At 49.1% G+C, this 13,657-nt stretch overlaps 1 protein-coding gene across 2 annotated transcripts in view; it reads left to right on the top strand.

Annotated features, from left to right (window-relative positions):
* The first annotated feature begins 8,220 nt into the window (after positions 1-8,220).
* E2f8 (E2F transcription factor 8) overlaps positions 8,221-13,657 on the top strand; it is an 18,554-nt gene continuing 13,117 nt past the window's right edge. The window contains exons 1-4 of one of the 2 annotated variants that reach the window (XM_039112420.2): positions 8,221-8,361; positions 9,376-9,499; positions 11,113-11,391; positions 11,720-11,876. In XM_039112420.2, coding sequence (XP_038968348.1) covers positions 9,485-9,499; positions 11,113-11,391; positions 11,720-11,876 — 451 coding nt within the window. In that variant the 5' untranslated portion in view covers positions 8,221-8,361; positions 9,376-9,484. Of the gene's footprint in view, positions 8,362-8,749; positions 9,109-9,375; positions 9,500-11,112; positions 11,392-11,719; positions 11,877-13,657 lie in introns of those variants that run through there. The other variant, NM_001100580.2, reaches the window with a different exon arrangement.

Here is a 13,657-nt window from a genome sequence, read left to right as displayed (position 1 = left end):
GGAGGCTCGGTGACCCAGGGTAGGGGAATGCTAGGGCACTGAGTTAGGAGTAGGTGGGCAGGTGGGGAAGCACCCTCATAGAAACAGGGGGAGGGGAAAGGAAATAGAGGTTTGTGGGGGGGACTGGGAAGGGGAATAATATTTGAAAGGTAAATAAATAAAACAACGAATAAGGATAAAAAAAGAAAAGAAAGAAAAAAGAAAATTGCTGCTCTAAAACTTGGCCAGGAGCTTCTGAACAGAGAAGGCTGGGGGCAGGAGGGTATGTAACATTTTAAGAAAGGATACTGCATAAGCAAAGATTCCAAAATAAAAAAAAACAAAACCACCACCCACAACCAAAAAATAAATATTAAAAATAAAAACCCACCAACAAGACAAAGGCAACTTTAAATGATCACTGATAAGGTTGGGTAAGCCTGGGAAAGAGCTCGGAGAGCGTGAGGACACGGGAGGGAGTCCATGTCAAGACTTTATGCTGTGCACAGAGCCTGGCACATGCAGGGCTGTAGGAAGATTGATCTGGCCAGGCTGGGCGGACAGGATGAAGAGACTGCTGCCCTGGTCCAAACTGTGCTAGTGAGGTTAAGAGTGAAGACAGGATGCAGGGACACCGAGGCCAACGGATGTGACTCAGTAACCAGATGGCTGTATGGGGAGATAGCCCCAGCCCAGTGCTACATACCTTCAAGTCCAGTATTCAGGAGTTTAGGGGAGGAGAATTGCTATGAGTTCAAGGCCAGTCTGAGCTACACAGATTTAAACCATGGGGCCTATAACAAACTCTGTAACCACTCTCTGGGGGGTTAGGGGTGGGGCGGCCGCAAGACACTGCTTGGGGAAAAGACTGATCTTGAACTTAGCCCTCTTCTTCCTAGCGGAGGAGGCTAGCTGCTCCCTCCTAGGTTCTAACCTCCCAGAGCTTCCATCGTCTCTGCAAAATGTGGATCGAACTACCACCCTCTCTGTGGGCAGATGAGAGCAAATGGGTGAGCCAGCTGGAGCTGACGTGACGTGCCTGTGGCAGGGACTGGAGTGACGTGTCTGTGGCAGGGCCTGCCACATAAAAGATTGCTCGGGAAAGCTTGAAGAGAAGGTCTTGAAATGCAGAATGCCAAAAGTGTAGCAGTTAAAGTTGCCCTGCTCCTGTCTGTTCATGCTTTGATGACTCAGATTTTCTGGGATCCTGACACCCATCAGCACTGTCACCCTGCCTAAGCCGTATAGAAACCGCTTCTTCGGGCCATAATGAAATAAGCCAGATCACTGTGTAGACCGGCAGGCAGAGCTTGTGAGGGGGTGGGTGGGGAGTGGGAAGGAGGGGAGGTGGCTGCAACCCCTGTGGAATGGATCTGCAAATCCGGGTAGGGTTTTGCTCTATGCTCATCTGTCTGTCACTCCTCTTACCCAAGTCCTCTAGCAAAGCTTCCTCCCACGTGCCTTCTATGAATTCTTGTGACTGAGCTTGTGATGACGGTCCCAGGGGCTGCTGACCAGCCATCCGGTGCGTATGTGGACTTCAAAGGCCTGTTGACACAGCTGCACACCCGAGCCCGGCGTCAGAACAGCCTGAAAGGTGGCTGCTGCCACTCCCTGAGAGCAGCAGAGCCCACCCAAGGGGAAAGATGCTCTAGCCCAGCTCTCCGAGCACTGTGGTTTAGTCACTGGAAATCCCATACAAGGGACCTACCACAGAATTTGGAAATTATCGACAAGAATCCTGACCTGATACTTTCCAATTTTTCTTGGTCACTGGAGACTTTTGCCCCCAACTGATCTCTCATTGCAGGCCATTAACTCGAGTCAAACAGCTGCTGGTTAAGAACAAAAAAGGCACGGGACCAGTGGGCATGCCAAACTGCGTAAGGAAAAGCCCATAAGCTCTCAATTCTATACCTAGAAGTACAGGCAACTGAGTAAAGCTGGGAGAGGGAGAGGTGACCCTCCTCAGGGAAATGCATGCTGACTGGTTGTCTGCCAAACGATTAGCCCTGAAACATATATGTAAGTAACATTAGGTGGACTCAACAGGTTATATTTGGGAATATATAGGTATAAATGCAAATATGCATGTAAGTAATAACAATCGATGAAAGAGGCCATGAATTTGCAGGAGAGTAGAGAGGGGTGTGTGAGGGGGATTAGAGGAATTAAAATTATAATCTTAAAAAACAAACCATCAAGAACAGTCTGAGAAAATCCTCTACTGGACTGAAAGATGCCCATCCGTAAAGCATAAATGGACCCCGGTTGATAGACTTCAAAGTCTAGTGCGTTCTGGTTTCCAAGGGAGCCTGACACCAGTACCGAATTGAACAAGGTCCAGGGATTTAACCCATCAGTCTTCCTCGTGTCAGAGGCAGACAACTGCAGCTCAGACGGATCTGAGATCACACAAACGCTAGCTCCTTCTGTGAAACTAATGAGCTAGGAAGGGACTTGATCAGATCACTAAGATTATTTTCTTATCACGAAAGAACAAGTAAGGCTTCCAAACAGTGATTTTTCCCCTCACCGCCTGCTTGATTCCCACACTGCCGATGAAGCTACTACCTTCACAGAGAAGACACTGAGGCTCAGAGAAGTCGGGAGCTTTCCTGAGGTCCTAGACCTGAAGCGAAGGCGAGAGCAGGGGCCTTTGAATTCTAAGCCACTTAGTGAGTAGCCAGGGACTCCGACTCCAGGCCAGAGTTGTACTTGCAGTGTTTAAGTGTCTGTGTTCTGGGAGCAAGGACAGAGCAACACTCAGGAGAGAAGGATACTGACTGACACTCAAACGAGCCAGGCAAGTTCAACCCACTCACTAACTCTGGTAAGAGCACGCTATCTTAAAGCGTTCTTCAGGCTATCTTTCTGAGGCATTCCTAGATATTAAGTCCTTCAGACATGTAAAGAAAGCCTCGGGGCGCCAGGCTTGGAGACACTGGACATCCTCCCACAGTGGGTACCTACAGCAGACAAGATGGGAGGAGGGGTTGGGGGAGGAGGGGGAGGGGCAGAGGGCGCAGAGGCAGCCAATCAGAAGAAACCGTTTCTAAGCCAGAGCAGCTCCGTGTGGACATGATCTATCTGGCTACAAGGGATCTCACTGTGGCGATTAGAACACGAACACACACACACACACACACACACACACACACACACACACACACACACACACAGAGGGGGGAGGGAGGAGAGAGAGAGAGAGAGAGAGAGAGAGAGAGAGAGAGAGAGAGAGAGAGAGAGAGAGATGCAAGCATATAAATTGTTTCGGATTAGATTACATATGGCAATATCTAGCAGCTTTCTTTGCATATTTAGCATGTGCTAAACACTGTACTGGTTTTCATGCACTAACTCATCTATTCCTTGTAAAAGACTCCCTCAGGGGTATATTTTAATTTCCCTTTTAGAATATGTGTATGGGGGTTGTTGAGAAAATGTTCAACTCTACTAAGTTGCAATAATATCATGGGGCTTTAAAAGCAAGATCTGTTTTACTCCAGATCCTACACTTTGGTTTTTAATTGTGTGTATGTGTGTGGTGGGCGCTATGTCCATGCTAGTGATCTTGGAAGACAGAAGCATTCAATCCTCCAGAGCCAGAGTCGTTGGGAACTGGACCCAGGCAAACGTCTTCCCCTGTGAATACAATTTTCATTTTGGTGCTGGGGACAGAGTCCACATACAGTCTCACGCACGCCAGGCAAGCACTCTGCCCCTGATCTATCTCACTCTGGCAATCCTGTATAGAGTTCAACTAACACTAAAATGGGGGCAGTTTATTCCAAAGATTGAATTTGTAACAAAGTGTAGCCTGTTCCAAAAGCACATGGGCAAACCCAGACACAGGTCACCTCTAACTGTGGCTGCAAGACCGCTGATTTACTCCCAACCAGTTTTCACACTGACAGATCCTTTGAGCTTTCGCTGATCATCAGGTAGGATGCGGAGAATGACCCCAAGTATGTTGTCTAGAGGAGGAAGGGTAGAACCTGTTCTGTATGACACAGTATGACCAGGCGATACGGTGAAGAGTAAAACTATAACACACCTGAGCATTTGGGGGATAAGAGTCAAGTTAGAGCTTTGAATTTATACCAAAAGGAATATCCGGAAGGGCTGGGGAGTGAGTGAGCCAGAGGCCCACTCAGGGCTCGGGCATGGGTCGTTCAAGCTCTTAGTGAGTGCCTATATCCTCATTTGGGAAGGGCCGTGATCCTCAGAGCTGTCAGAGCCAGCTCTCTTTCTGCAGCACCCAGGTCCAAGGCCAGAAAGAGCATGCTCAGGTTCAACAGCCTCATCTGTGCCAATGCCAGCAACCACTTGGGGACTGTGGGGGAAGTAGGGCCGCAGCCACCTCCAGTGAGTTCGTAGTCACGATTTTGAAGAACTCAAACAAGCCACCGACTTGTACAAAGCAGGTTCACATCCCTGGAAAAGAAGGGAAGGCTGCGAGTGAAGTGGAACTGGATCTAGTGTTGGGTCAGTTCCATGGGAACACAGGTCCCAGTTTCAGAGCAAGAGGCAGACATTTAGAGACGTATTTTAGGGAGTGAATGAAAAGCACCTAGCTAAGGGTGTTTGTGCATGCACACACACGTGGATGCTTTCTCTACAGTTTTTAATCAGGTCATTATGAGAGTCACTTTTCTCACTCCATTGAGTGCTTGGCGTGTGTTCACAGTTGCACTCTCGACACTTCAGGTAGTGAGATGGAGTGCAAGAATAGCATCCTTGCTACTGGGTAGTAACATTCTAAGGTAGAACCTTAACCAACCGATGTTCACCGAACCCTTTTCTTGGGCCGAGCTAGATGCTGGGGAGATCTATCGAGGACAAAATCCTCTCTCCTGTTCTCTGGGAGCACACAGTGGGGTCAGAGGGAGGAGCCCGTAGTAGAAGGGCAACTACAGAAATAGGGATTCTCACTCAACAGGATGTGAGGCATCTGGCTGCAGGCGATCCACACAGATCATCCTCCCACAACGCTTTAAGCAAAAGCAGCAATGGCTCATCGGGGAGGTTACAGGGATTCTGCTCTGATTAGGAATTTTTTTTTGTGTGTGTGTGGCCAATACTCCCCAGAACCTGTACACATACTTCTGCAGTGTCCTGGAACTGGGGAAACTGTCCTTCCACTGACTGATAAGCACAAGAGGGCGTGACCTCAGTTCTATAACATTTTTAGGTTCTATGCGCACTCATGCAATGGCAGGATTCAGACTCCAGTTCTGTAAAGGGGCCTTTAGACTTTTACGTTGCTTCTTTGAGGCATTTTTAAAGTGCAGGGGCAGTAATCGCCAATAAACAGCAGCAGTGGCAGCTGCTACAACTGAGTCCCTAGCTGTAGATATGCACCCAGGCCCAGGGAGGAGCTGCCCACAGTGAGTACGACAGGCAGGTTTTCGGCTCTAGCTAGGACAAGCTCTGACCAAGCCCTGCTTCCACAGCCAGCAAGCCCAGGACCAGTGCCAGCTCTCCCATCTCCTAGGTCCCTTGCTCCTGTTCATTGCCTTGAAACACTCCCAGTTTGGGTCTGACACCATTTATTCACAGAGCAACCCTCTTTGTTCAGGGGATGGGGGGGGGGGCTAAGGTCTGCTTGTGAACAGTTGTGGTGATTTGTATAATTTAATGCTCTAACAGCTGGTTTTAGGAGGATATGCCAACATATAGAGCAAAGGCTAAACTCCAATCTTTACATTAAGAAGCCGGAAATATGGAAATATATATGGCCAGTCACTGAAGGACCTGGGAAGAAGGGACTGTGGAAAAGAGAGGTCTTAGAACCCACCAATAGAAAAACATATCCTTAGCCTCTCATCCTATCCTGGTCATGGGGTTTGCCTGCCCTTCTCACACCCATGAGGATGGGAAGAGACATGATTCAGGAATCCCAAAGGTTACCTTTGAATCTAGGTACCTCAGATGACATCTGTCATTCCCCTACCTTTGATAGGTTTTCTTCATTATACATTATTTATTGTCGAATATGTTACACAATCTTCTGAGTTGTGCAACCCAGAAGACTGACAGCAGGGTGGAAAAACTGGCCTAACTCAGTGAGATATGAGCTATTGTGCAACTCAGGTGACCAGACACAAAGGCATGAACATCTTCTTGGGTTATATAATCAATAATGAAAAATCAGATTTGAAGGGAAAGTAAGAAAAACGAGTTCAAGCTTGTCCTCCGACCCTTCGTTTGCACAGCAAGCATGAAGCTTTTCTGTGGTCATTCTTCCTTTATAATCACACCTAACTTCAAATTGACATACTGTACTTGTGTGTATGATGCTGGAGATGACCCCTGAGGCCTTGAGCCTGTTAAGTAATCCCTCTGCCCTGAGCTAAATCCCCAGATTCTTGCTTCCTTTTCAATGTCTCATGACTGACAGCGTCAAGACTTCAAACATCTCTTCTAAGCACAATATTTTAGCCTGTTCTATGAGTTTGGTTACAATGGACAGCGCAGCCACCATTAAACAAAAATAGTGTATCTCACCTTTCTTCCCACGTTGAGGGAGGGCTTGCAATGACTGTGACCTGGACTACAGGTCACTGACTTTGCTGTCCTGAGAATTTTCTGAGGCAAGGCACTAGGATATATGCAGTGACAAGGGGAGGGGGTTGGGGATAGGGTGGAGGTCCTGAATTCTGGTTCTAGATGTAAGCTGGACATGACTTAATCCTTTGGAGCTCTAAGCACTGATAGTTGAAAGCTTTGACAAGTAACCTGACAGATAGTGGGTTAGACAGAAGCCTACACACTACTTCTCCGTGATGTATTTAAACTCCGTCCCTGCTCTGAAATGGTGTGCATGGGCTCAGTAAGATTTATCTGTCCTGTGAGCACCCTGTCCTGCCTCATGATGTGGCTTTTACATCCAATGCTACAGTCAGCCAGCCCTTTGTGCACAGCACCTGAACATTCAGATCCAATCCTGGTCTTGGGGAGCACTTGGGTGACCCTGAGCACCCGAGCTTCTGACAGCTACTAGAACTGAACAGAGACGTGAAGATGTGGCAGCATCTTTGGAGCCACCCCCAGGAAGAAAACCATTCCCTTTGCACCTGGATCCCGCGGCAGTGTTATGGCATCCACGCCCTAACCACCCCCCAGGAAAATACAGTATCTCGCTTGGTCGCTTGGAGTCAGCAATGGATAGTTTACTGATGGCTAAGCTCAGTGATGGGACTTGGACAGCGTAGGTCGGAGCCCTTCTGGAGGCCGAAGACACAAAGTTAAAAGCAGGAAGAGCCCAAACCACAATCTTAGATGTAAGCGGGTTGGGCAACATGCGGTCCAGGCGACCCCGGGAGTGATCAGAAAAGGGGAAATGCTACAAGGCAAAGGAAGGAGCAAAAGAACTCGAGCACGGAAAGGCAGCGCTGGGGTGCCGACCCTCGTTTTCCACTTCTGCAAAATGAGGGTTTTGGACGAGTTGGTCTCCTAACTCTAAAGTTCCCTGGACCCATTCAATATACCAGGCCAATGTCAGGAGGCTCATAAAAGGAAAAGCAAGGAAAAGGAAGAAAAGCGGGAAAGAGCAAAGAGAAGGGATTGGAAGACACAGGACACTGGGGACAGGCTTGGCGGGTTTTCTGAGCTTCTCTGCCTCCTCCCACACCTGCGTGTTCAGAGATCCGCCGTGGGATCCGCTCTTTCCTCCTCACACGTTTTTTGTTTTGTGTGTGTGTGTGTGTGTGTTTGTTTCTTTTCTTTTTTTCTGGAAGCCGTGGGTAGAAGCTGCTGAGCAGTCATGCAAAGGGTGGCAGAGGGAAAAGTGTCGCTAGGGTCCAGAGGGCAGGTGAGCAGACCCGGGGCTGCGCACGGGTTGACGTGGCACCAAGCTGGGGATGGCGGGGAGCCCTCGAGTCCCAGCCAGCCAGCCCTGGAGAAGCCAAATTTCATCCCCCCAACTTCGATCTCGGATAAAGGGTGTTTGCAAAAAGAAAAGAGAAAAAAAAAAAAAGGAAAAGTTTTTGAGGACTTTTCCCCAAGTCTGGTTGTAGGCGGGGTCGGAGGGCGGTGCCTACAGTCTGATTCGCCGCGGCGGCAGTGCAGAGGCGCGGATTGGCGCACGGGGCCCCGGGCCGGGAGAGCGGGCGTGGGGGGAGGGGAAGCTCCGCGCCCGCGGGAGCGGCTCGCGCCGGGAGCGGGTTAATTTCAAATCGGGGGCTAGACTGCTCCGGGACGGCCACGCTCCCGCGGCCCGCCCTCCGGCCCCCCAGTCCCGGCCCTGGTGCCGCCCTCTGGCACCCACCTCTGCGCGGCGGGGCTAAGCGAGTCTCCTTGAGACGCGCTGGCTCCCTGAGACGCGCAGCCAGAATTCGGGGCCACCCCGGACCTTCAGCCCTGGAGGAGGATTGACAGGTGAGCAGGGAGCAGACTGTCGCGGCGGAGCTGCGGGATCCCGGGAAGGCCAGGGTAAAGGCGGCCGTTTCCCGCCTCCCGCCCCGCCGGGGCCCGTGGGGAGGAGCCGAGCTCCCGCGCAGAGGACGGGGGAGGGGCTCGCCCGCGCTCCAGCCCCGCGCACTCGGGGGCGGTGCCAGCTACGGTCCCGCTTTCCGCGCCAAATTTTTAAATCGAAGGCGGAAGGTCCGGCCCCGCCTCGGGGACCACTGGCCAATCGCAGGCCTTCGCGGGGCTTACTGATTGGCTAGGAGCCGTCGCCCTGGAAACCGGGAGATGCTGTCTGGCGTCTCCCAGGGGCGGTGCAGTTGGCAGGGAGGAGGAGCCAGTGCTTGCGCCGGGCGGGAAGCGGGCTACTACGGGGGACTGTACCTGGGACCCGGAGCGCAGCTTACCGTACGCCTTGGCGTCGCGGTGATTTCGGCATCTAGTGAACCCCTACCTCGCCCTAGTACTTCGCGTGTTGAAAGAAGCCTAAAAAAGGAGGTCCGAATCCCAAAGCTCTCTGTAAATGCCCCGTCCTGCGCTTAGAGCGCAGAGACTGAATTGGAGGGTTGTTCTCAGGCCACTTCCCAAGTCCTTCCCTCTGAGCCTGTGCACGTGTGTGTCAGGCGAGAAACTTCAGGATCTCCCCCGATGCAGGCTCGGTGTGCGCTCCTTCGGAACCCGGGCTCGTGCGCTCAGTCCGCAGCCCGGATCAGTGCACAGGTGGGTGCTTGCTACAGCCATCTCTGAAGGTGAGGGAGGACTGTCACTGCAGATTCTGTGTTTGCTTGAAGTCTCGTGACAGAAGGGTTTGATGGAGGAATTTACTGCAGTCTGTTGGCGCGGTCTGCCTAGAGGCGCTGTCTGCCCTCGAGGGGGGCAAAAATAAACCTGGTTTGTCATTTTTTTGTTTCTTTGTTTCTGGGGCTCTTGTGTACCGGCTCTTTTCCATCGGCTCTTAATTCTCGCTTTACTTTTTTTCCCTTTAAGGGTAGTAAAAATCTTTAATCGATTGGACTACTTAAACCATTGGAATTTGGGGAGGAACTTCAGATTTTTCGTTTTTAAAGACACACTAAATGTATGAGGAATCGACAAAATGGAGAACCAAAAGGTATTTTTAAAGTTCAGTCTACATTGTTGCAATGTCAAATGAAGTATCATCCTGAGTTTTTCCTTAATAAGTTTTCGTTAAGTTTTTCCTCTGATAGTCATGAATGCTGTATCTTTTTGGTTAACTTTTACAGAAATCCAGAAGGAAATTTTAAAGTAATCTTTCTGTTTCAAAAGTTTAGTGTAAATTTCACATAGATGGGGGAAGTTGGGTTTTTTTAAGTACTTTAAAAAATAACATTTATATATTATTTATATGAGCCATTGGAATTCAGAAAGGTCATAATTTGATATTGGATTTCTTTGTAAGATAACATTCAAAATGTCAGCCTTTTAACCTACTGGGCCTCGGAATGCTGTTTATGACAAATCTCCCGGAAGCTTTTAGATGTTAGCTAAATACTGTCCTTGGCAGTTTTCACTGAAACCCCATCCTTGGGTCAGCACCTCCTGAGGGCACCATACTAAACCGAAAATTCAGGTGCCAGCCCCATGCGACCTCACTCTGCCTGGCGTCCTCTTTTGCTAAGCAGCAGATTCGGCAGAAACACACACTGGAGGGCACTTGATGAGCCCTCAGTTTCATGATTGTAGTAGGGGATTGTTAACCCGGGCTCCTAAAGTTGCTGAGGAAACAGTGGGTCTCTCTGTTCGCTGAGTTGCTGCTTTCCACGTTCCTTCGTTTCTTTAAGAATGGTGCGCTGCCTGGTGTCTCAAAGTGAAAGGGGCCCAGTCTCTACTGGCCTTATGAGGTGCTATTAACTCACCATTGTAGGTAAGGGCTGACTTACCGTAGCAGGAACTGGCTGTGAGGCCTTCCTTACATGGCTAACTTTACTTCCCTCCATCCCGTTTCTTCACCTGCACCTCAAGAGTTGATGTTGAAAGTAGATTTTTCTGGTCAGAAGTCCTGCTGGTAGGCAGGAGGCCCTAACCATGAGGGCGCCCTCACATTGGCTGCTTGAGCCTGTTCCTGGTTGGTATGTCAGTGAGCATCCACTGCACACAGCCACTCCACTGAGAGGAGCATGGTTTGGTTCCTGCAAACCTTCACTCGAGGCATCATCAGCAGAGGCTGTTTCTAGGCATTTAAAAGCGATCAGTTATTTAAAGAGATCGATTCTGGTAAGGAAAGGGAGTGAGCTGTAAGCCATCTTTACGACCCTCCTTTCTCAAAATAGAATTTAAGAGCAAAACCTGTAGCTAACGTTATTTATTTGTTTGTTTATTTATTTACTTACTTACTTACTTAAATTCTTAGGTCACAAGGTGGAGACATTTAGATCCACAGTTTCTGCCACGTTAAAAATTAGAAGTTTAACTCTTTCATGGACGGTAGTAGCAAGGCAGAGTGGGATGGGCATGTGATCACAACACTCTAGAAACCGAGGCAGGGGGATTTTAAGTTTAAGGTCAGCTTGCTGCTATATAGTAAGTTCCAGACTGGTTGGATTGTATAGTGAGACCTTGTCTCAAACGGAAAAGGAAAATACTGTCAAGAGATCACTGTGACAGTCTTAACCTACTTGTTCAATATTAAAAGCAGAAAGCTCTCTCTGATAGGTTCTGATTTACAGCGAAACTCAGTTATTACATTCGTTCCTTCTAAACCAGGAAAACCTCTTTTCTGAGCCACATAAAAGGGGACTGGTGAAAAGCCCCCTGCAAGAGTCCTCGAAGGCCAACGTGGTACTGGCTGAGATCCAGCCTGACCTGGGTCCTTTAACCACACCAACCAAGCCCAAGGAAGTCTCCCAAGGAGAGCCATGGACACCCACAGCCAACCTGAAAATGCTTATCAGCGCGGTGAGCCCAGAGATCCGAAGCCGAGATCAGAAAAGGGGCCTGTCCGACAACCGCAGTGGATTACCCGAAGCTAGAGACTGTTTGCATGTAGGTTGACAGGGGGTGGGGGCTGAGTGGCAGCAGGGGGCTTGTGGAGGAAGGGAAGGTCAATCTGGAACCCAGAGCCACTGGAAGGCTGCTGCTGACCTGCCCAGCAGAGCACAGCACTGGGAATTGCGGACTCTTACGAGTGATCTTTATCCCGGGCTTCCCTTAGGACCGTTCTTATCCCAACCCCCCCCTCCCACTTTGTTGCAGCTGTTCAAACCGTGTGTACGTGTGGGTAAGAGGAGTTAGTCATCTAGCACAGATGCCCCCCGGTAAATCTGTCAAGCTTTGTTTCAGAACGAGACACTGTTTACCTTTTCCTCTGCAGGAACACTTATCTGGAGATGAATTTGAGAAGTCCCAGCCAAGTCGGAAGGAGAAGAGCTTGGGGTTGCTATGCCACAAATTCTTAGCGAGGTACCCTAAGTACCCCAACCCCGCTGTGAATAACGACATCTGCCTGGACGAGGTGGCCGAGGAGCTCAGTACGTATGCCGGTTGCCAGGGTGGTTAATAATTAGAGTGAGTGAGTCTGTGAACTTAACTCTTCTGGATCTGAGCTCCGATCGTCACATTGTCACAGCTTCAAATAAGGCCGTGAGGGAATGAGAAGCCTCACCAGTCCTGTTAATTTAAGAAAAACTCAGTCTTAGAAGCAAACAAGGGGTGGTGGAGAGTGTTTCTGGGTTCAGGTTGTCTCTGAAGCTGTACAGGAAGGAAATGGTGTTTTATGACTTGTTTCACAAACAGCTGTGGCTCTGACGCTTACCTTGACCCTGTCCCTGAGGAACCAGTGTATCCGTAGTTGCTTTAAGGGATGGTCTCTGGGACACTGCCTCTCTGCCATTTGAGACTGAGGATGGAATAGTCGGGCGGTTATTCGGTCTTTGGCCTAAGTTATGGGTATCCTCTCTTTACCACTCTGGAAAGACCTGATTTTAGAGCTAAAAAAGAGTCCAGCAGATAGAAAGTGTCTTTTGAATGTTTCGGTGTGCATGCGTAGGTTATGGGTGTCTATGTGTGTTTCTGTGTGCATAGTTCCAGAGGTCAACTTTGGGTATCTTTCCTCAGGAACCATCCGCCTTGGTTTCTGAAAACAGGGGTCTTACTGGAACAGGGCTCACCAATTAATAGAGGTTGGCTTTTCAGTTGGGTGCTGGGGATCAAACTCAGGCTTTCCCAGCAGAGACACCTCCCCAGCCTGGAAGTGTCTTAGTGTCAAACTTGAAGTATATGCAGGATAGTGATTTAACATGCAGTTATCGCTCCATAAAGGAAAAGATCGCCTTTCTAAGCAGGAACATTAATTCATGGTTTAAGAAGTTGCTGCTTGAGTCCATCTGCTCTTGTCATACTCACTGTCTGGCTAGGCGGCCTGTGTACGCTTTGAATACTCAGCAGAAACTTGTACAGATCTGTAAACGGAAAGTGCAGAATTCCCTTTTCAGTAGAACCTATCGCCATTGGAACAATGGTTACCGAGCAAAGGACACACGTGTGTCAGGCAATATATGTTACAGGAAAGGAGCGGGGTGGGTTATCTGGAACATCGTAAAAGGGCCAGGCGTGTGGGAGCAGTTCTTTCTGACCATCAGCTGAAGCTCAGATCAGGCCCTGCTATAATGCAGGCATCCAGTCCAGGTCTTGAAAGAAGAGAAGCAGAGGCCTGTGAGGACTGGTGGGGAAGGGCTCCTGGGGGAGAAGGAATAGCCCAGGAAAGAACCCCATGTGCTTGTTCTCAGCTGGCAGCCACCAGGAACAGCAAGAGGCCACTAGGGGGAGCTCTATTAAGCACGTTTCCAGAAAGGATAGCTACTGTCCGGGAATGAAATGGAATTCAACAGTATATAAATTTCAGAAATAAGGAGAAACTTACCATGCAGAACACTGAACCCCTGCTGGGTTTACAAGAACCATAGAATTGCTAATCTTGCCATCGCTAGTGGTAGGTAAAACATGAGCCAGATTAGACCCCAAAGAAATGTATTTTTCTGCTTTTTTATGTAGGTTTTTAAGTAGTGAAATAATGTATTTTCTGCTTTTTTTTGGCAATCTCAGCACTTTTAAAAGAAGTGTGTTGTATGTGTATGTGTGTATGTGTGTGTATTGTGTGTGTGGTGTGTATGTATGTGTGTGTAATGTGTGTGTTGTGTGTATGTATGTGTGTGTAATGTGTGTGGTGTGTATGTATGTGTGTGTAATGTGTGTGTATGTATATGTGGTAGTGTGTGTGTGTGTGGTAATGTGTGTGTGGTGCGTGGTGCAT

Source organism: Rattus norvegicus, chromosome 1, assembly GCF_036323735.1.
Source record: "Rattus norvegicus strain BN/NHsdMcwi chromosome 1, GRCr8, whole genome shotgun sequence".
Taxonomy (NCBI): Eukaryota; Metazoa; Chordata; class Mammalia; order Rodentia; family Muridae; genus Rattus; species Rattus norvegicus.
Note: the sequence above shows the minus strand (reverse complement) of the source record. Positions and strands in the feature narration are given on the sequence as shown.